Source organism: Peromyscus californicus, unplaced genomic scaffold, assembly GCF_007827085.1.
Source record: "Peromyscus californicus insignis strain IS unplaced genomic scaffold, ASM782708v3 Scaffold_10__1_contigs__length_136768540, whole genome shotgun sequence".
Taxonomy (NCBI): Eukaryota; Metazoa; Chordata; class Mammalia; order Rodentia; family Cricetidae; genus Peromyscus; species Peromyscus californicus.
Window position 1 is genome coordinate 135,217,872 of NW_026294391.1, and position 20,542 is coordinate 135,238,413.

At 42.0% G+C, this 20,542-nt stretch overlaps 1 protein-coding gene across 10 annotated transcripts in view; it reads left to right on the forward strand.

The window, feature by feature from the left end:
• Ikbkg (inhibitor of nuclear factor kappa B kinase regulatory subunit gamma) overlaps positions 1 to 18,672 on the forward strand; it is a 32,287-nt gene extending 13,615 nt beyond the window's left edge. For 9 of the 10 annotated variants that reach the window (XM_052742756.1, XM_052742760.1, XM_052742747.1 and 6 more), the window contains 4 exons: positions 8,551 to 8,694; positions 8,993 to 9,135; positions 12,187 to 12,248; positions 12,566 to 18,672. In XM_052742756.1, coding sequence (XP_052598716.1) covers positions 8,551 to 8,694; positions 8,993 to 9,135; positions 12,187 to 12,248; positions 12,566 to 12,708 — 492 coding nt within the window. In that variant the 3' untranslated portion in view covers positions 12,709 to 18,672. The remainder of the gene's footprint in view (positions 1 to 8,550; positions 8,695 to 8,992; positions 9,136 to 12,186; positions 12,249 to 12,565) is intronic. The other variant, XM_052742729.1, reaches the window with a different exon arrangement.
• Positions 18,673 to 20,542: the final 1,870 nt, after the last annotated feature.

Below are 20,542 nucleotides of genomic sequence, written 5' to 3' on the forward strand. Positions count from 1 at the left end.
GTACCTGAAGTGGGTAATGGGGCCTTTGAGATTGAGCACATCTAACTTTTGGAAGGAACTTTCAAGTTGCCTGACACCTTCATTGGGGCTGCAGCTCTGACAGTTTAGAGATGGCTACAAGAAGATGGGAATGCATCCACAGGACATCTCCTGGGTATCTGTGTCTAAGACCTTTAGATACTTGCTCTATGGGATGAGGCTGTTTTTCTGCATGGTTATTCCTTCATGCTCAGAGCCAGGGGAAGTCCCAGAAACATTTCTTTTTCTCTAAAAACATTTTTTATATTTATTTATTTTATGTATAGAAATATTTTGCTTTCATATATGTATGTGTACTATGTGTGTGCATAGAGCCTGTGGAACACAGAATGATGGATCCTTTAGAACTAGAGTTATGGATGGTTGTGAACCTCCTCCTTTTTGTCCAAATAAGAAAGGTTTTAACTTTAACATAGTAGAACTATATACAACAAAACAGTTATCAAATAAGAATTTATAATATTTAGTCCATATGCAAAATTAATTATTTAGTCTTTAACTCCATCAAAGACCCAGAAGGATGTAATATTACCTCACAACAGAGACATCTTGCCACCTGGACAGTCACCCACAGTTCCTCTGCAACATTGGGGCATCCATCTTCAGCCTACAGGCCTAGAGTATCTGGAAGGCTTTTCAATGAAGCAGGAATTTTGAAGGACTGTCCTGCCTTGTATTGGCAAACTTCATCAGTTGCTTTCCTGTGTCCTGCAGAATATGTGGCAGACTCTTCTGTGAAGTAGGAATTTTGAAGGACTGTCCTGCCTTGTTTTGGCAGAGTTCAACAGTCTTTTTCCTTCATGTCCAGTCTGCACAGCACATTGTCAGCAGTCAAAGGCAAGAGCAGTTCCTTTGCCTAGTGGCTAAGCTTGCCACAATGAAAACAAACTCATAAGGAGTTTCTTCAATGCTCATCATTTCTGGTGCTGCCAGGAGCAGATGTGTCTCATTGTCATGAAAAACCATAGGTTAACAAAACATTTTAAACGCCATATTCTGTAGGTTTTTGAAGTGTTTGAAAACCATTTATCTATCTAAAATATACCTCTATATGATCTAGAAAACATGCCTACATCTACAAATTTGACTGTTACAGATGACTAACTATTAACTTATGTTTCTTGATTATCCTAAATAGTTTATAATAATATCTTTCAAAAACTTGAACTTTACCTTACATTTTTAATGAACTGCATGGGCACAATACCCCAAACAAGAGTAGAAACATATAAACAATATGTTGTAATAAAAACAACCTTAAATTTGTATCAATATACAAAAATCCTTTAAACAAGAGTAGAAACATAAATACAGTGTAACAAAAATAACTTTAAATTTGTATCAATATACTATATTTCTCTAAATGATAACAGGCATTCATAACCCACCAAATAACCAAAGACCACCCACCTCATCTCTTGGGAATGTGGGCATAGTATTCTCTAAACTGCTTCCTGCTGTCTGTGGATGAAGCAGCTTTAGGGTCCCAGAGAGAAAATTTGAGATAATGGCCAAGTCCTGGGAAGACCAGCTATAACCTTTGCTGATAGATATCACCTGTCAAGTTTCAGGAGGTCTCCCCTGATCACACCTGATCCATATTAACCCTGAAGGAATCCACAGCCTCTCGTCTCGTGGGAACAAAACTCCCAAAGCATTTTTGATTTCCGTTTGACAAATACATTTTTTGACTTTTTTTTTTTTTTTTTTTTTTTTTTTTTTGGTTTTTTGCGAGACAGGGTTTCTCTGTGTAGCTTTGCGCCTTTCCTGGAACTCGCTTTGGAGACCAGGCTGGCCTCGAACTCACAGAGATCCGCCTGGCTCTGCCTCCCGAGTGCTGGGATTAAAGGCGTGCGCCACCACCGCCCGGCATTTTTTGACTTTTTTAAAGTTAAGATAGCCCTAAAGTATCTAGGTTGGTTCAGTTTTGGAGTCCTGTTCACAATCCCATGCTTCTTAGCAGCTATTGTTTGCTTATCAACATTCAAAAAATTCAAAATGAACACAATAGCATATAGGATCCAGATTCCCTATGTATTTCCCATCTTATGTGACTTATTCTTTTTTATATTATTTTACTTTTTTATTTAAGGACTATTTTTAAATTATTCATTTTTTCTATGACTATACCTGCTGAGGGCCATGACAGTATACAGCAGGTGACAACTAGTGTTTGACAAGTTGACCCACCAGACATATGACTCCCTGATGGGGAGCCCCACCTGGCAAAGCCATGGGGTCACTGGCTGTAGAAACCAGTTGTTTTCTGCCTGTAACTTTCTCAGGTGCCACCACTATACCTCCCTAAAAAGAGCAGCTGTGGGTTTCCTTCCACAGCCTATTGATAGTGTGTTTTACATCTTTGGGCACACATTTAGCTGTGGATGGTCAGGAAGATGATTTCTTCTTAAGCTGTATAATTCTGATGAATAGAATTAATACCAGAATATTTTTCTTAACTGACACAGGAAAGTAACAGTATTCTCAGTCACTGAGACAGCTAATTTAATCTTCAGAACAAATTCAAAACAGACTAAGCTGCCCCTGCATAAAATACATAAAGACAAGTTCCCAGGTATTGTTTGTTGATGAATCAAGGTCAGAACTGAAGCAATTTTGGTAGATATAACTCCCTGCAATAATTCTCTTTCTGTACGTACTCCTACCACTCAAGGTTCAGCCTGCTATTGTTATGGTTAAGTCCTGAATTTCAGTGTCATTCTCTGTCTGGGAAAAAGTTACATGCAAGGCCAAGTGTTTACTCACTGGCCAGTCTTTGTGACTTTACTAGCCTGAGAAAAACTGTGACTTATCATGTGTTATGAGAATGGGTCGGACCCCTGAAAATGTAACGTATAATTATCCAAAGTTTGACTGTGAGAGGGGCAGTGGCAATGTAGACGAAGAAGCTATGCAGAATGTGAGTGAAGTGTATGTATGCTGAGTAAGAGATTAAGAAGAAGAAGCATTAGGCAAGGTAAGAGAAATGTGAGAGGATGAATGAATGAGAGAGTGAGTGAGCAAAGAGTGAGTGAATGATGTATATATGATATAGAAGAAGCATGTGTGTGTGAGTGAGTGTGTGAGAGAGAAAGCTGTGTGAAAGAGCTGCTGCTACATACAGGAATTGTGTAAAGAGCTGTATGAAAGTGTGAAGGAACTGTGTAAAGTGCTATATGGTGAGAGAGCTATGTAAATGAGATGCATATTTATGGCTGTATGGAGAATTGTAACTGTGTGGAGGCAAAGAAGATGATGCCACCATAAAACAGAGATGTAGAAGAGAAATGTGTGTAAAAGGTGTGTGGCCATGTGAAAGTAGATGTAACTGTGTCTAGAGATGTATGGCCGTATGTATGTAAAGAAAGATATGTAGCTGTATGTATAGAATGTAGCAGTGTGGAGACAGAAAGAGTCAGAGACCATTTTTTAAGATGAAGTAAAAGAGAAAGTTACCATCAGAAAGCATGTGTGTTTCCCTATTTTACTAGTCAAATAGAAACTTACTCTAAATACCCTCAGATAAAAAAGTTTCCTAAGCCCTTGCTACTCTGAGGCATTCTTTTTATTTGCCCTGGAGCAGATCTTGGAGCTGGCCTCCCACAGTCTGCGTTATATACCCCCTTTCTTTTCTTAAGCCTATGCACATTGTTAAACACACTGTAACCTGTTTAGAGGTTTTTTTCTGTCTGGACCTCTTTTACTGGGTATCTTTTAGCCTTTTTTGACCATGTGAGCAAACCTTTAAACTGCTAACCTACATCTGGATTCTCTGCACAGCTCATTGGCTGGCTCCACCTGCTTGTTAGTTCATGAGCGCCAAGCCAAGCTCACGGCCATGTTAGAGGTAGGTGACTAGGAACTGCATTCAACTTTCCTAGGGCTCTAAAATGCCAATGATTGTGCTGTCACAGGCGTTTTTACTTAGATTTTTGTTCCTATTTAACATACTGGCTTTTCAAGGGCTCACCAGCAGGCAGAAACTCTTAAAGAAGCCGTATCCTCTTTTTTTTCTCAGCTTTCTTAAGCCCTATGTGGAAATACGGCCCCATGTTGGGAGCAAAAATGTTGTTGTTCTTACTCTTTTGGGGGGCCTGACACCCAGCTCCCAAATAAATGCACACAGAGACATATTCTTACTTATGAATGCCTGGCCTTACGTTGGCTTGTTTCTTGCCAGCTTTTCTTAACTTTAAATTAGCCCATCTGTCTTTTGCCTCTGGGCTTTTACCTTTCTCTATTTTTGTATACTTTTTCTTTCTTACTCCATAGCTGGTTGTGTGGCTGGGTGACTGGCCCCTGGATCCTCCTCCTTCTCTGGTGACCTCCTCTTTTCTTCTAGATCTCTCATTCTAGTTATTCTGTCTGCCTGCCAGCCCTGCCTGTCCTTTCTTCTGCCTAGCTATTGGCCATTCAGCTCTTTATTAGACCATCAGATGTTTTAGACAGGCAAAGTAACACAGCTTCACAGAGTTAAACAAATGCTACATAAACAAAAGTAACCCAGCTTATAATAATATTCTACAACATGAACCACCATGTGGGTTCTGGGAACTGAACCTGGATCCTCTCCAAAAACAACAAGTGTTCTTAACTGCTGAGCCATCTTTTCAGCCTTTTCTTTCTTCCCCTAGAAACATTTCTGGGTGATTTGGAGCTCTTTTTGAGTTTATCCTCATCAGGCCTAAATTGGGTACAGTTTTTAGTGATTACTTTGTGTATATGCATATGCACAAATAAATGTATGTAGAAGTCAGAGGACATCATTGGTGTTATTCCTTAGGAGGTATACATGTTCAGCTGTTTTTCTTACATTGGTTCTGGGGCTTGAATTCAGGTCCTCACAAGTACTTTACTGACTGAACTATCTCCCTAGCCTGTTCTTTTTTAGTTTTTTAATGATAGGGTCTTGTATAACCCAGGCTGGTCTTGAACTCTTAAGTGGCTGAGACTGGGCTTGAACTCCTGATCCTCTTGCCTCCATCTTCCACGTGCTGAGATAACAGGTGTGTGCTACCATGACCAGCATTCTAGTGGTCATATTTTTCCCATAATAAAGTGTGTTATCTGTTCTCTTTCTCATAAATAGAATGGATAATGTTGATAATTCTTTACAACCTAGTACTCATATAAGAAATTTTAACAAGGTTATCAAAAGCCCACATATTGATACTGGGCGTGGTGGTGCACATCTTTAATCTCAGCACTCAGGAGGCTGAAGCAGGCAGATCTCTGTGCATTTGAGGGCAGCTGGTCTACAGAGCAAGTTCCAGGACAGCCAGGGCTACACAGACAAACCCTGTCTTGAAACAAAACAACACCCTGAACAGCCCCCCAATTGAATAAATAACTCCAGAGAGCAGTGGGAAGCCAAATGATATTAACAGACTAGAGAAACTGATTTCTGAAGGCATTTCTGGCTTTTCACTAAATTTCTTAAAATTGTTTACCATAAAGATCTGTACACAAGATAAGTGTCTGAAGGATTCACAAAAATGGCAGTATGTCTGTTTTTCTATTAATAAAATTAGGAGAACTAGAAGGAAAGGCAGTTGAGCAAAATCAAACTCCGTGTGTGTGTGTGTGTGTGTGTGTGTGTGTGTGTGTGTGTGTGTGTGTGTATACAGCTGTGTAAAAAATAATTCTTATAGTTGCAGAGTTTAACTAAACAAAATTTTATATTTTTATATATTTATTTTATTATAACAGAATAGGAAGTTATTGTGGATAAACTAGTCATTAAAATCTGATCACTCCCTAAGTATGTATTTAAAATTTTAGGCTATGAACTGGATGTTTCCTATGCCATAATGATTACTACATCCCCATGAAAACATTTTTTTTCATCTGCAATTATGACTATGAATTTTTTTACCTTCTGTGTAAAAGGTGAGCTCCTCTAGCACTTAAATATGGCCTTAATTCAGAAAGTGTATGAACAACTTTTGAAAGACACTATAGTGTTGCACAAGTAGATTAAAAATATTTGAACATTATTATCCTAGCAAAGACATTAAGGGAGGGCTCAAACAATAAAAACATGAAGACCTCTATGCATAAAAAATTCCTCATGAAATGAATTAACTCAGATATTAATTTTAAAATAAGAACCTATGTTTTCTTATTTGTCTAAAATTTATTTTTGTCTAAAATTTAAATAATTAATAATAGAAAATTGAGAAAAGAACTTAAAAGATAATACAAAATTGTGCTTAGTTACTCAAAGTTAGTGGTCATATTTTAAGAAGGACATTGTCAACCACAATGTACCCAGAGATTTATAAGGATTAAGCATTAAACTAGTCACATGATGAAGAATTATAAAAATGGCTGCTTTAAGGGATTGGAAAGATGGCTCAATGGTTAAGAGTACTTGTTTTTTCAGAGGACCCAAGTTCAGTTCCCAGCACCCACATTAGGAAGCTAACAGCCACCTGCAACTCCAGTTTTGGGGAGATCTGATACCATCTCTGACTTCTGTGGGTACCCATATGCATATGGCGCACGCACACACATACACACACACACACACACACACACACACACACACACACACACACGCATGCATATTAAGAAAATCTTTTGTTTAATTATTTTTATTTTTCTATTCATCTATTTATTTTATATCCTGGCCACAGCCTCCTCCCCATCTTCTCACAGTCCCTTCCCCAATCCCTCCCTCCCACCCCCCAATCCCCTCCTCCTCCATCTCCATCCAGAAAAGGGCAGGTCTCCCATGAGTATCAATAAAACATGGCATATCAAGTTGCAGTAAGACTAAGCACCTCCCCATGTGTTAAGGCTGGACAACGCAATGCAGTATGAGAGGTAGAGTCCCAAAAGTCAGTAAAAAAGTCAGAGACAGCCCCTGTTCCTGCTGTCAGGAGTCCCACAAGAGGACCAAGCTACACAATCGTAACATATGTGCAGAGTGCCTCGGTCAGTCTCATGCAGGCTCCCTGGTTGTCAGTTCAGTCTCTATGAGCCCAGTTTAGTTGACTGGGTGAGCCTTCCCATGGTGTCCTTGACTCCTCTGGCTCCTACCCCCATTTCTTCTCCTCTTCCGTAGGATTCCCGAGTTCCACCTAATGTTTGGCTGTGGGTCTGCATCTGCCTCCATCAGTTGCTGGATGGCACCTATCTGATGACAATTGGGCCAGGCACCAATCTGGTCACAGGAGAGGCTAGTTCAGGCTACTTACCACTATTGCTAGGAGTTTAAGCTGGGGTCCTCCCCATAGACTCCTGGGAAAGTTCCCTCCTCCAGGCTTCCACCTGGCACCAAAATGCCCCCCCCAGCAGTCCCGCTCAGCACTCTCCCCCTCCATGCTGCACCCCCAACCTGATCACTCATGTTTTCATCCCCACCTGCCCTCAGTCCACTCTCAAAATCTCTTCTAGTTTCCCTTCCTAGGGAGATCTGGGTGTCCCCCTATGAGCCCTCCTTGTTACTTAGTCTCTCTGGGTCTGTGAGTTGTAACATAGTTATTCTTTTTTAGCAGCTAATGTCCACTTATGAGTGAGTACATAATATGTTTATGTTGTCTTTCTCAGTCTGGGTTATTACACAAAATAGAAACAGAAGGAACATTACTGAATTCTTTCTGTGAGTCACCCTGATATCCAAACCACACAAAAACCCAACAAAGAAAATTACAGACCAATTTCACTCACGAACATTGATGAAAAAATACTCAATAAAATACTGGCAAACTGAATCCAAGAACACATCAAAAAGGTCATCCACCATGACCAAGAAAATCTTTTAAAAGTGGCTGCTTAGCCAGGCGGTGGTGGCGCACACCTTTAATCCCAGCACTCTGGAGGCAGAGCCAGGTGGATCTCTGTGAGTTTAAGGCCAGTCTGGTCTACAGAGTGAGATCCAGGACAGGCACCAAAACTACACAGAGAATCCCTGTCTCAAAAAAACCAAAAAAAAAAAAAAAAAAAAAAAAGGCTGCTTAATCTCTGGAGGGAATTCTTGGTTGAGAGCATGGGTGCATGTGTATAGTGTGTGTGTGATAAGCAGACCTTTGACCAAGTGGCAGAGTGGAAGGACCCATGGGTTGCAGCCTTGCCTGGTGTATGGTGAGTCTGTAGTATGTAGAGGGTTAGTGTGTAGTACTTACTCACTGTGAGCGGGAAGCCTCAGAAGGGAAGGTGGCTCCTGTTCTTGAAGAGTTAAGAGTAAGGCTGCCTAGCTGGAACTTCTTTGAAGGGGATGACACAGAGTAGGAGGCAGTGCCTTCTATATCCTCAGAGTTCCTATCAGTCCTAAGATCTTTGTATATCCTAAGAAAGACCTCAGCATTTCTTCTGTACTATAGGGCCACAGCAGGATGTAGCCTTTTCTTTGTACACATTGAGACTTTGTCATTTGCCCTGAAGTCCAAAGGACTGGCTTTGCTCCAGCTATTCCTTCTTAGTTCTTAGAACAGTGGCCAGCCAGGGAGGTGGTTTGGCCCTACTGTAGGCCAAGAGACTCTGCCAGCACCCGTTGTCCTTCTCTAGGGCATGCAGCTGGAAGATCTGAGGCAACAGCTTCAGCAAGCTGAGGAGGCCCTGGTAGCCAAACAGGAATTGATTGATAAACTGAAAGAAGAGGCTGAACAGCACAAGATTGTGATGGAGACTGTGCCAGTTCTGAAAGCCCAGGTGAGAGCTCTGTTCCAGCCTGCCCTACCACATGAGTGGCCCACCCTCCCAGGCAATGGGGTCTGGTGCACCTCTTTGGCATCATTTTTTTGTTGGCCTCTTTTAGTCTTCTTGAGTCCTTTGCATTGGTCCTTGACCTCTTGGTGCCCTTGGGATCACAGGCTTTTGTATCTGTTCCTGGTGTGTACTATCATGTGGTCCTGGGCAACAAGACAGGACTCTGTTCCTCAGGGGAATGGCATAGAATGCCTGATGAGCAGCTGATGGGTGCTTGGCACACCTTTGTTCTATTTGCCAGGCGGATATCTACAAGGCTGACTTCCAAGCTGAGAGGCATGCCCGGGAAAAGCTGGTGGAGAAGAAGGAGCTTTTGCAGGAGCAGCTGGAGCAGCTGCAGCGCGAGTTCAGCAAGCTGAAGGTTGGCTGCCATGAGTCAACCAGGTGGGCCTCTAAGAGTGTAGCACAGCCAGGAGCACAGCCACACACAGAGCAGGCATATACTAGCAGCAACCAGTAGTAACTACAGGAGATTGATGGTTCTTGGTGTTTGTGTTAAGTTCCCTGTACCTCCTGCTGCTCTCCCTGTGTCCTGTCCCTCCAACAGTGACCTTTCCCACTGGTCTAACTAGAAACTTCACAGAAATGCATATATTGAGAGGTATCTAAGGCTGGAATTTTCGTGGAAATATATTAGGCTTTATAGTGTCTTAGTTTGGTTTCTATTGCTGTAATAAAGACCATGACCAAAAACAAGTTGGGGAGGAAAGGGTTTATTTAAGCTTACAGTTTATAGTCCATCATGGAAAGAAGTCAAGGCTGGAATCTGGAGGCAGAAACTAAAGCATAGGCTACAGGGGAATGATGCTTACTGACTTGCTCAACTTGCTTTCTTATACAGCCCAGGCCCACTAGTCCAGGGATTGTACCACCCATTGTAGGCTGGGCATCCCACATCAATTATTAATCAAGGAAAAACCCCACTCAAGCCAATCTGTTGGAGACAATTCCTCAATTGAGATTCTTTCCAGTTTGCATTAAGTTGACAAAAGCCAACCAGCACAATTAATCCCTTGTCAACTTGACATACAAACACACCACTATTAAACCATAACCTTTCCTTCTTGTTTGTCCTCCAATTCATGTTAATATCACAATATAAAACATAAATTTAGTCTGGGTGTGGTGACACACACCTTTAATCCCAGCACTTGGGAGGTAGATGGATCTCTGAGTTCGAGGCCAGCCTGGTCTACAGAGTGAGTTCCAGGACAGCCAGAGCTATTAAGACAGAGAAACATTGTCTTAATAAACAAAAAACAAACAACCCCCCCCATAAATTTAAAAGTCCCTCAGTCTTTAAAACATTCCACCACTCTTTAAAAAAATGCCTCTTTAAAAGTCTAAATTCTCTCACTGGGCTCCTATAAAATAATAAGTTACATATTTTCTTACTCTAAGAGTGAAGAACCATGGCACAATCACAATAAATCAAAGCAAAAACAAAATCCAACAGTGTAAAAAATGCAGTGCTTGATGTCTGGGACCTGCTCATGATCCTCTGGGCTCCAAAGGGCTTGGGCAGCTATACTTCACTCTGGCTTTGCCACTCACAGCACACATAACTAGTCTCATAACCTCAGGCTGGCTCCACTCCACAGCTACTGTTGTCCTTGGTGATTGTCCCATGGTACTGGCATCTCTAATATGCTGGGGTCTACTGAACTGAGGATGGATGCACCTTCACCAATAGCTTCTCTTGACCTCTCAAATAGTGCAAAGCCTTAGCTGCTTTCCATGATCCCTTCATATTACCCAGTTTGACTGGTAGCATGAGATGCAGAGCTTCTGTGTACTGACCCTGAGGATATACGCTAGATTCTAGAGTCTAGAAGATTTCACCTCAGTGATGCTGGTCTCTTCTTAATCACAGCTGCTTTCTTGACTTCAGCTAACCAGCATCAATTGTCCCAGTAAAGCAAAGGTTTTACTTCAATGCTGCTGGTCTCTTGTTCATCACACCTGATTCTTCAGCCCCAGATGACCAGAACTACAGATTCTTAATTCAAAATAACACATAAATGGCCGTGATAGAATCTTTGCTTCCTTCTGAAACTTCCCAAGCTAGGCCTTCATCATCTGCATTGCTCTCAGCATTCTTACCTTCTTTGGCTTCCACAGAACAGCCCATTAAGCTCTAACTACTTGATGGCATTTTCAGCCCAAAGTTCCAGAGTCCTTCCACAGTCTTCCATGAAACAACATGGCCAGGTCTGTCTCAGCAATATCCCAAGAGCCTGGTACTAATGTCTGTTTTAGTTTGGTTACTGTTGCTGTGATAAACACCATGACCAAAAACAGCTTGAGGAGGAAATGGTTTATTTCAACTTACAGTTGTAGTTAATCATGGGGGAAGTCAGGGCAGGAACTTGAGATGGGAACTAAAGCAGAAATCATTGAGGAACTGCTTTCTGGCTTGTTCTCCATGGCTTGCTCAGCTTGCTTGCTTATACAGCCCAGGTGCTTACCCAAGGGGTGGTGGCACCATCCCTAGTGAACTAGTAGGCCCTCCAACATCAATGACCAATGAAGAAAATGCCCCATAGGCTTGCGTCCAGGTTAATCTAATGGGGACATTTACTTAATTGAGGTTCCCCCCCCCCTTTTTTTTTTCGAGACAGGGTTCCTCTGTGTAGTTTTGGTGCCTGTCTTGGATCTCGCTCTGTAGACCAGGCTGGCCTCGAACTCACAGAGATCTGCCTGGCTCTGCCTCCTGAGTGCTGGGATTAAAGGTGTGCGCCCAGCCTGAGGTTCCCTTTTAACAGATGATTCCAGCTTGTGTTGAATTGACAAAAAAACAAAACAAAACACCTAACCAGTACAAATAGAATTCCCCCAAATTCATGTCTACCTAATACCTCAGAATCTGACCTCATTTGGAAATAGTATCTTTGTATATGTAACTAGTTAACATAAAGTCACATCAGATTAATTAATTGACTGTGGTCTTTATAGAAGCACCACATTGAGATACAGAAGGCAGCTACAAGAAGGCCAAGACAGAGAGACTGGGATTCAGCTACTAGCCAAGAAATGCCAAGGAATCTGTTAACTACCACCAGCTATGGGAGAGCATGTATTTCTGCCTAGTCCTCTGACATGTTGATTTAGGGCACTTGGCCTCCTGCATCATGCAAATTTCTGTTATTTTAAGCCACCAGGTATGTGGTAGTTTGTAGTAAAGTTCTGAGGAAACTGATATAGGGGAACCCAGGAGTAATTGCTAATAAGTACAAAGTTTCCTTTGGAGATGGTAAAAATATTCTAAAATTATACAGATGATTGGACATGCTGAATATAGTAAAAAAAAAAAAACCACTGAATGATACAGTTTAAATTGGTGAATTGTATAATACATGAATTATATCTCAATGAAGATGTTTATTCATAAAAAAAACTCTGCAGGTATTGATTGAATGGTTTTTGTTTTCAAAGGATTGAGGATATGAGGAAGCGGCATGTAGAGACTTCCCAGCCCCCTTTACTTCCTGCTCCAGGTGAGTGAACAGGAGGTAGGTGGTAGATGGTGGGAGGAGATGGACAGGGAGGGCAGAATATTGTGCTGAGGGAAAGCATGCGTTAGCCTCCCTGCTGCTCTGATTTGGGGAGCCCTTGTTGGCCAACCCTATTAGTAGCCTACACCACCCTGAGGCAAAAGGAGGAATGTGCTGGTAGAGGTGGCTCCCAGCCACAAATGTAGTCAAATATGGTGGTATCAGTAGGTTTCAGTACCTTGTTAGCCTCTCCTTCACATTGAGATCTACCCAGTCTGTGCATGATGCCCACCGAGCTAGCCTCTGTTCTTTTTTCTCAGCTCACCACTCCTTTCATCTGGCCCTGCCCAACCAGCGGAGAAGCCCTCCTGAGGAACCACCTGACTTCCGTTGTCCCAAGTGCCAGTATCAGGCTCCTGATATGGACACTCTACAGATACACGTCATGGAGTGCATAGAGTAGGAACAGCCGATGTAAGGCCACTTGTAATACCGTGTCCTGAACTATACAACCTGTGCTTTCCTGTTTCACCTACATAGTCCACAATTAAGGACTTAATGTCAAAGAACTGGCCCCAGGACCTAGCAAGGACCCTTGCTTTAGCCCTTTGGTCTGCTAGTTCCCCACTAGGGTAGACAGCAACAGTTAGGGCTATTTTTTCCCTTTTCTTCTGTGCCCGAGCCACTTGCCTCTGGTGGCTTCTTCCTCCCTCTTCTCCCATTCTCATAGGGAGTCTAGAATGGAGGCCAGGGGCTCTCAGGGAGCACCCCTTCTCCAAGCAGGGCTAGGTGCAGCTCTTCTTCCCTCCAGCTGTTGCCTTTCTTGCCCTGAGCTGCAGGCTGTCCTCCCAGGGCATGTGGCACTTAGGGCCATAACATGTGTTGCTTCTGATGGACATTTGAGAAGTCTTTTTGTTACCGTTAGTAACGGTGCAGTGAAAGTACTTGTGCACTGATCTGTGTGTGCCTTTAGGACATGTGCTTAGACATAGCATTGCAGCCTTGCTGTGGAGGAGGTGGGTTGACCTTTGTGTTTCTGCCATCTGCTAGACATGCTGTTCTTTACTAAAGAGGGTACTTAAGTGTCTTTTTCTCGGGTATGTGGGCTCTTTTTAATCCACTGATATAACTTGGATTTTCATATTTTCTATCCATTTTTTTGTTGTTGTTGCATCATTGCCATTTGTTCCTGGGCTTTGGGGAGCTCTTTAATCAGCAGTCAGGTTAGCTTTTGTCTATCACAGAAAATGCACACCTTGTTTCACTTTGATTGTGTTTATATTTTTGGGCCTAGAAGCTGTTTATGTACTCACACCCATTCTTTACTCTCATATTTTGGCTTTGGAGTTATGACTGCTTTGTTGTTTGACAGAAGGCTATTTCACACACATGCTTTTTTTTTTTTGTTCTAGCACCAGTGTGCTCTTGTCTTTGTGAAACACATTGTTGTTTTGTGTGAATGGTGGTTTCCATGCTTCATCACACTCCAGGAGTTTGTGATGGCATGTTCACCAGCCCAAATGTCCTGTCTTGGGAACCATTTAGTAGTGACTGGCAGATTGTGAACAAGGGAATTCTTTACTTGTTTTGCAAGTTTCTAGACATTTTCTGGGATCTTACAATCATTGGTATTAGTCTTGCAATTCTAGTAAAGGAAAGGAAGTTGGAGTTGAGAAAACAATAGATGTGCCTTGCTGACTCCTCAGACCCGAAACCCTTTCTGCCCTCCTGCAAGCTTTCATGGTTCTGAGTGGAATCTGTAAATCCATTCCTGCCTGGGCTTTTTTTATTCACAGGGATTCTTGCCCATTAAGAGTGGAAAGGCTGAGTAGAATTAGGATTTAAAAAATAAGCCTGAGCTGGGGGCTTCTTCACAACTCTCAGGGGATGGGGAGAAAATTTTCTATTTCCTGATTCCCAGGTATCTATCAGACAGATCTTTAGGAAAATGTTAAAGGAACAGACATGTTCTTTGCTCATGAGTCCTTCATTTAAATACCTAATCTAATTTTTCTTCAGTAGTACTATTGGTTTGGTTTGATTCAGTTCAGTTTTGTGGTGGTATATGACTTTCTTATAGCTGTTCTAAAAATTCTCAGAGACTTGAAGCAGAAAAAAAAATCACTCATGTCTGGAAGTAGGATGTTAAGTTTCTTCTGAGAATCAATTCCAGACTTTCTCTCAGCTCTTGGTTTCTGACAGTCCTTGGTGTTGCTTGGCTTATAGACCCATCACTCTAATCTCTGGTTCTAGGGCCTCATGGTCTCCTCTATTTCTGTCTCTTAAGAACACCAAATTGTAGATGTGAGGTCTATCTGGTAATTAAGGAGGATCTCCAGCTCAAGACCCTTACCTCACTACATCTACCAAGACCCTTTTCCCAAATAAAGTCATGTTCTCAAGTTCTAGGGGTTTGGACTTACACAACCCAGAGTAGGGATATCATCAGAACCTGAGTAAATGCAGCCCAAAGGCAGGTGCCTTTAAGCCTTGCAATTCTGTTAGAGAGACTTGGTCTCTAGGGTGATGGTGACCACCAGGCTTCAGAATTTGGAGGTCAGGCTGTTATAGGTGTTATGCTATTAGCAGGGCCAGTGGGTGTGACTGAGAAAGGCAGGTTGGCTGCAGCAGGAAAGAGCTGTTGGACTGCCTGCAGTGACTGTATAGGCTTCATGCTTCTGGGATAAATAGAGATGCATAGGTACATTTCTGACCAGTACTTTATCCTGAAAGGGGCTCAGAAAGTAGGTGTGACCTAGGTTGCACAGCAGGATCACCCAGGACCTTGAAAACATTCTGGCTTGGGCTCCATGGACTAGTCAAGACAAAATCTGAGGGTGACCACAGGCAATGGTTGGGACCTAGTACCCTTCTCAGAAGGTGGGAGCCCTTGACACTTCCTTACCCTGAAGTATGGTGTATGATTAACCAAACATTAGGTATCAAGGATTTGAGATTCTACCATCTTCCCTGACATGGGACATGTTTCTTTCTTTTCTGTAATTACTTAACTAGACCTGGAAAAACTGGTTATTAGTTTTTTCCCCCCAAGGGATTTAGCCTATTTGGCTTTTATGAACTGTGGCCCCTGGCAGACAGCTTCTGGTTCCAGACATCTAGAAGCATGTCCTTCCCAGAAGTCCTTTTACTGTTACTTATACGTTCTTCCTGTTGGCCCATGACCAAGAGAAATCTAGAGAGTCAATAAGACAGTGCAGAGTACTTCACTCACTGCAGTAACAAATGATAAGGAGTAGCTCAGCAGGAATGCAGCCACAAATTGTAAGTAGAGATGATGTCAAAATAGGAACAATTTCAACCCTGTGTGTGAGACACCTTCAGGCATGGTGAGACCTTGTGGCATTTCCCCTTTCAAGGTGTGTGTAGGGGGGTGTGTTTGATGAAATAGAACAAGCACTTTGGAAACATTCTGAGCCCTCTTTACCTGACAACTTGGTCCTCACAGTGACTACTTCATTGGAGTGCCTCTCATGGCACTGTCATTTGTTACCACCAAAAGCTGTGATGAAATTGGCCATATACCTGATGACACAGGCCTGCATAGCCAGCATCTTGAACATTTTGTTACATGAAACATTCTCTGTAGTATGGTATAAAAAGGCCAGAGACTTAAATTATGTATAAAATGTAAAATAAAGAAGTAAGACCTGCAAGCATGCACCCTGTCCTCATTTGGTGGATGTAGGGGTAGAGTTGCCAGTAACAAAGTTTTTCTTTTGTGCTATTTCTATGCCTTTAATTCTTATGCATTATATAGGAAGTAGCTGTTACACACAGCTTTGAGGTTTCCTCTGCCTATGACTGAGGAAAGCTCATTGTTGACACAACAGAGTGGTGCAAGGGGCCAAGTCAGTCAACTAACATGGGGCCTGGATTTCCTGTGACTGCAGCAACAAAGTACCACACATTGGGGTCTTAGGCAACAGAGATTTCCTGTCCCCCTGTTCTGGATGGCAGGCATCTGAGATAAGTGTGGGCAGAGTGGGATCCTCATAAGAGATAACCCATTCCAGGCCCCTCTCACACTGTGTAGCAGATCCCAGCAATTCTTAGTGCTTTCTAGTTGGACCCGCATCTCTGCCTCTGCCACTTCTTGTGTGTTTCCTTTTTATAAGCACACCAATGTCAAACAAAGGTGGATATTTTGTTCAGTATCTTGTGACAGTGATGGAAAGAGCTGATCTGCAGAGATAGAACAGCATGAGGGTTTAGGGTATGGAGCTGTGGCCATAGATATGGAGGAGAGAGGAAGAGGCATCTAGTGACTACTGGACTTTTGGCTTCATACCTGGGTACTTGGGCCATCTGCCTACCACTGGGAGGACTAGGGAAAGGGACATCAGAGTTTCGAGAGAAACAGTTCAATGTTCAATTCTGATCCACCCAAGCTTAGTATGAGATGTCCTAGGTCCTCTCATCTTGCCTTGACTGTTAGGGGTGGTTTCACATTGAAACTGTAGGCTTTTCATTATCCATTGTTTACCAGTAACCAGAGTGATCTGGTAAATCTGTTTTCACTTTGCTTAATGTCCTCCACTGATTTTCTGTTGCTTCAGGGTCTAAACTCCTTTCTCAGCCTTGTGTTGCTCTAACTTCATGTCATCTTCTCTAAAAGCCCAGCCATTCCATGCTGGCCCTTTTTCCTTTCCTCAAACCCACTAGCAATTCTGTGTCTTAAGGCCTTTGCCTCTGTTGTCTCCTTTGCTGAGAAGGCTCTGTCCCCTAATCTGCACAGTTGATTTCTTTTTGTCATTCAGATCTAAATGTAAACAAAAGTTCTTTCATCTGAAGTCTTCATCCTAAATTACATTACCTTGTTTTAACTCACATCAAAACCACTGACCTTTTCTATTCTGTTGTTTCTTCCTTCCCACTAGAGGGAGACAGAAGCCTTGTCAATCCAATTTAGTAACACTATATAGGAGCTCAGCTCAGGGATACTCTGTGTTTACTGATGGCTGAGCTTGTCTGACATTATATCAGGATTCTCCTGCCAGTATTTTCACAGACATCACCTGTCACCATAATTGGCAACTTATAGAAGTTATTATATTAATGTACTAGGAATAATAGTACAGAAATCTTATTTAGAACTATAGTAACTATAGCTTTTTTTTTGGTGCTAAGGATGGAACCCAGGGTCTTGTGCATGCTAAGCATGCATACCACCACTTAGCTACAATCCCAGTTTATCAGCTTTTCTCTGTACCTCCCTACCTCTCTCTCTGACAGACCTATTCTGTAGCCCTGCCTAGCTTGGAACTTACTATGTAATCCAGGATGGCCTTGAACTTGCAGCCATCCTATTGCCTCAGCCACTTCAGTGCTAGGATTACAAATATGTTCCACTATGCCTGCCTGTAGCCAGAGGATTTCTCGGGTCCCGCCTGGCCCCATGCGGACCTGCAGCCGCTTATAGAATAATCACTCAGAAGCTTATATTAATTATAACTGCTTGACTATTAGCTCAGGCTTATTACTGACTAGCTCTTACACTTAAATTAACCCAATATTCTTATCTATGTTTAACCATGTGTCTTGGTACCTTTTCTCAGTTCTGTCTTGTCATCTTGCTTCCTCTGTGTCTGGCTGGTGACTCCTGACTCTGTTTTTCCTCTTCCCAGAATTCTCCTCATCTGCTTACCCCACCTATACTTCCTGACTGACTACTGGCCAATCAGCGTTTTATTAAACCAGTGTACAAAAGCATTATCCCACAGCACCTGACTAGCATTTTTCATTTTGTTCAGAATTTGAATGGGTATCTGGGCATAAGTGGTACACACAATTCTGGCACTTGAGAGGAAGAGGCAGGGAGAGTACCATGAGTTTGGGGCCAGCTTTTGCTATAAAGCAAGACTTGGTTTCAGATAAGAAAAACAGGATTTGGAAGGATGGATCATGTGACCTTCATAATATATAGTTCAGGAAACCGAGTCTGAGGTTATATGGACAAGTCCCAGTCTGGACATTAATGAAATCCCTGAGCCTTGGCTTCCTCATCTGCAAAACTGCAAATCAATTTTAGTTTAGACCCACGTCTAGATTTTCCAATAGGTTTTGAGTGCTGGAAAAAGTCTGTTGGACCTATCTGTGGTAGAGCATGTATTAGAAGTTGAAGCAGGATGCTAATGAGTTCTAGGCTAGCCTAGGCTGCATAGCAAGATTCTCTCTTATAACACAAACAAAAAGTCAGTTGGTGAATGAATCCCTGGGGATGAGTGGGGTGAGGAGAGAGTGATAGTTTGTGGGCATAAGGTTCTTTGGTGGAAATAGGGATGTTCTGAAAATAGTCACAGTGATGCTTACACATCTGTGAATATGCTGCAAACCATTAAATTGTTCACTTCAGATTGACGTGTTGTATATGGATTAGGCCACAATAAAACTGGCATTTAAAATGTTATCTAAGCTCTGTGCAGTTTCCCAGAACCTTTTGTGACAATGCAGATGAAGATACAGAAAGAGTTGAATATTTGCATTTGAAGTTGTTTGACATGTGACCTATTGATGGGCTCTTGGTGCTGTTCCACTAATTAGAAAGGCAGAGCTGGAGGTGGGGCATGTATGATTGACTTTGTCTCATGAAATAGAATGATCATACCATGTCCTTTCTTCAGAGTCCCAGGGTTGGAACTAACTGAAGACTAGCAGCTGCCTCTCAACCAACATGGTCCTGGAAGGCTGGGCAACAGGTAGACACTACTGCATCATCAGAGGAACAGAATTAGGTGGCCATTTATGGTAGATACTGGCCAGTGGGGAAGCAGGGACCCCTAGGCATAGCAGCTTTTTAGAGATTCCACTGGTGCCAAGTGTCCCAGGATCAGGACTGGGGATGGAATTTGATTTGTCAGTCTGGCAGAACCATGGTAGACACATGTCTATCAGACCTAGAAGTAAGGCCTTACCCCAAATTCAGGGGTTGCTGGCAGGCAGCGTGAAGGGCTGTGTATCTCTAGCAAGTACTGCAAAATAGTCACTGCATGGACAAAGCCAATATTAAACAGCAGCAGCAAATCCAATAAAACTAAGTTCACAATGAGGTGAGATGCTCATAAACTGAAGTTTCTATAGTGCAGACTTTTGTCTAAAGAAAAGAGGCCCAGTCAGATGGCTCAGTGAGTAAAGGTGCTTGCTGCCAAGCTTGACTATCCGAGTTTAATCCTCAGGACACATGGTTGAAGGAGGACTCTGATTTCCACATATGCTCTCTCATTAATAAATGTAACATTAATAAATATAACATAAAATTTTAAAAAAAATGTTAAGAGGGACTGGAGAGATGGCTCAGTGGTTAAGAGCACTGACTGCTCTTCAAGAGGACCTGGGTTCAATTCCCAGCATCCACATGGCAGCTCACAACTGTCTGACTCCAGCTCCAGGGATCTAATACCTTTATATATACATACTTGGCAGGCAAAACAACAGTGCACATAAAATAAAAATAAAAAGAAGTTAAAAGAGTCTGAGGATGGGGCTTAGTGATAGAGCACTTGCATACACTTGGTTTCTGTCTCAAGTACTGCAAAAAATATTTGAAGAAAAAAGTTTGGGAACCTGTAAGGAATAAGAAACTAAAGAAAGTGACAATAAACACAAAAAACTTTTTTGAGTTTGAAATATTAGCATGAACCTGATTTATTTTTCTTTTTGAAAAAGTAGGCATTGTTTTTCTTATCTTGAAATGGCCTCAAAGCAAGAATAACACAATAGCAGCTGGCACCTGTATGTGTGTGTGTGTGTGTGTGTGTGTGTGTGTGTGCATACACACACACACACACACACACACACACACACACACACACACACACACACACACACATATATATATATATATATATATATATATATATATATATATATACTCTGTGTGTATGTATATATTTACAGGTCAGAGACAAACTTGAGGGAGTCAGATTTTTCCTTCCATCTTGTGGGCCCTGGAGATCAAACTCAGGTTGTCAGCCTTAATAGGATGTACCTTTATCCACCGAGCCATCTTGCTGGCCCAGTATAGACTATATATAAATTCAAATATTTAAAATATTCAAAGATTTATTGTAGCATAGTTAAAAAATTAAGTGAAAACAAAACAAAAAGATTTCCTTGGAAATATTCCTACTGAAGGAAATCAGAGCCTCTTTTAGAAATGACTTATTTTAGGGATGAGATGTGATCTACTCAAGGTAAAAGAGACATTTTAAAAAAATGACCTTTATGTGTGCACATAGGCACAACATGGCATGTGTGTGGAGGTCAGAAGGCAACTTGTA